Source organism: Macadamia integrifolia, chromosome 4, assembly GCF_013358625.1.
Source record: "Macadamia integrifolia cultivar HAES 741 chromosome 4, SCU_Mint_v3, whole genome shotgun sequence".
In the NCBI taxonomy this organism is placed as follows: Eukaryota; Viridiplantae; Streptophyta; class Magnoliopsida; order Proteales; family Proteaceae; genus Macadamia; species Macadamia integrifolia.
In genome coordinates, this window is record NC_056560.1 from 19,294,687 (window position 1) to 19,296,260 (window position 1,574).

The following is a 1,574-nucleotide window of genomic DNA, read 5'->3' on the forward strand; positions in this document are numbered from 1 at the left end:
GACTCCTGAGGATCATAGAAATCTTCACCCTCACATTCTCTTTCGTCTCTTTCCAAATTGAATGTGACCGACTTTGGCAAATCCTCGGTCCTAACCAACCTGTCATCCAAGCTGCTGTTTCCAATATCGTCATCATGGAAACCATTCCGACCCGGCTCCTCCTTATTTGGGCTGCAAGCAGTAACAATAGCAGGAGGTCGAAGATCCTGGGTAGAACCAACAACCTCTGAGTTTGAGTCCCTTCCATTCTCATCGGTGGTAGTGCCTCCTTCTGTAGCTCGTTGGTTCAAGGGGATGTCGTTCTGAGAAACGCTCTTAAGAAGACGGGGACCACGCCGTTTGTGATTGACGATGTAAGGGGAGGGAGGGAAGGCTCCGGACGATGGAGAATCGGGTACAGGGGTTACCTCAGGGGTGGCATAGAGCGCTGGAGATAGATGTGGCAAGTTCTTTCTTATCGTTTCCGTCGATGAATGTCGTCTACCCAGCTTCGAATTAGGAGGTCTAGTGCTGGATTTCGGAGTTCCTGAATTACTCGGTTCTAGAAACCTATCCAGGGTGATGGCTGTAAAAATTGTCGACGGCATGGCCTCCTCGCACGGTAATGCGATTTGAATCACTGAAACCCTATAAGCCCAAAAGCGAAACCCTAACTTTAGGTGTCAACTCCAATCAAAATCGTGCCGTCCTGCCCCATCACCATGAAACACAAAAAAAGGGAGGAACCAAATGTGAGGCGAAATCCAGGCGACCTAATCAATTCAACCACTGGTAATCGCAGCGCCAAATCGAATCGAATACCTGCAAAAGAGAATGGTCATGGACCTAAGAGAAGGGGAAAAAACAATTGAGAATAAAAAAATACAAAAAATAAGCAACAGAAATCAGTTAAAAAAGATGCCTAATAACAATTTCGATTTTGTTTCAGAAGTATCAGGTATTAACAAGTAGAAGATAAGAAAGGGAAGAAGATTCTACAAATATTTGGAGAGATTACCGGATTAAATGTCAATCTGAAGAACGGAAGTGAAAATCTATAGGATGGTGATTTCGTTATTGATACCTGTAAGAACAGTAACAACAAACTAACAACCTTTTCTTCCCTTCACAGGAAGTCGGAACTCAGGAACAGAAACCCCCCTTATAAGCTTTTTCTCACCCACAAAAATTTGAAAATACCGCAATTTAAGTTCAGGTAAGTCGAAGAGGTCCTCTGGAAGTTTTTGAACGAAGTTGATATTGTAGATGATGATGATGATGAAGAATCATGTCATGACGACTCATGAATGGGCTGTCCACTATGTTCACGGTCGCCACTTGGCACACGCTCCAACGTCAGGGCTCATAGGTCACAGCACCTAATCGTCACTACCCCCAATTTGAGTTTTAAATCCTTTATTTGTGGGGTTGTTCCATGGTTTAAAAACCCATGATAGGAGTTGACCGGAATTGGCCCAATTTGCCCTAACCCTAGAATTCGAAACCGTCGAATTAGGATCTTTGGAGTTCAGATGCTCTACATGTACGTTCACGTGCACATATGTGTAAAAGGTAAAGAAGGATATTTATAAAGA

General features: G+C 43.6%; 1 protein-coding gene across 1 annotated transcript in view; it reads right to left on the reverse strand.

Annotated features, from left to right (window-relative positions):
• Positions 1-1,315, reverse strand: part of LOC122076307 — a 1,972-nt gene extending 657 nt beyond the window's left edge. Inside the window, exons 1-2 of the mRNA XM_042641622.1 lie at positions 1,064-1,315; positions 4-801 (exon numbers count right to left, since the gene is read on the reverse strand). Coding sequence (XP_042497556.1) covers positions 4-587 — 584 coding nt within the window. The 5' untranslated portion in view covers positions 588-801; positions 1,064-1,315. The remainder of the gene's footprint in view (positions 1-3; positions 802-1,063) is intronic.
• Positions 1,316-1,574: the final 259 nt, after the last annotated feature.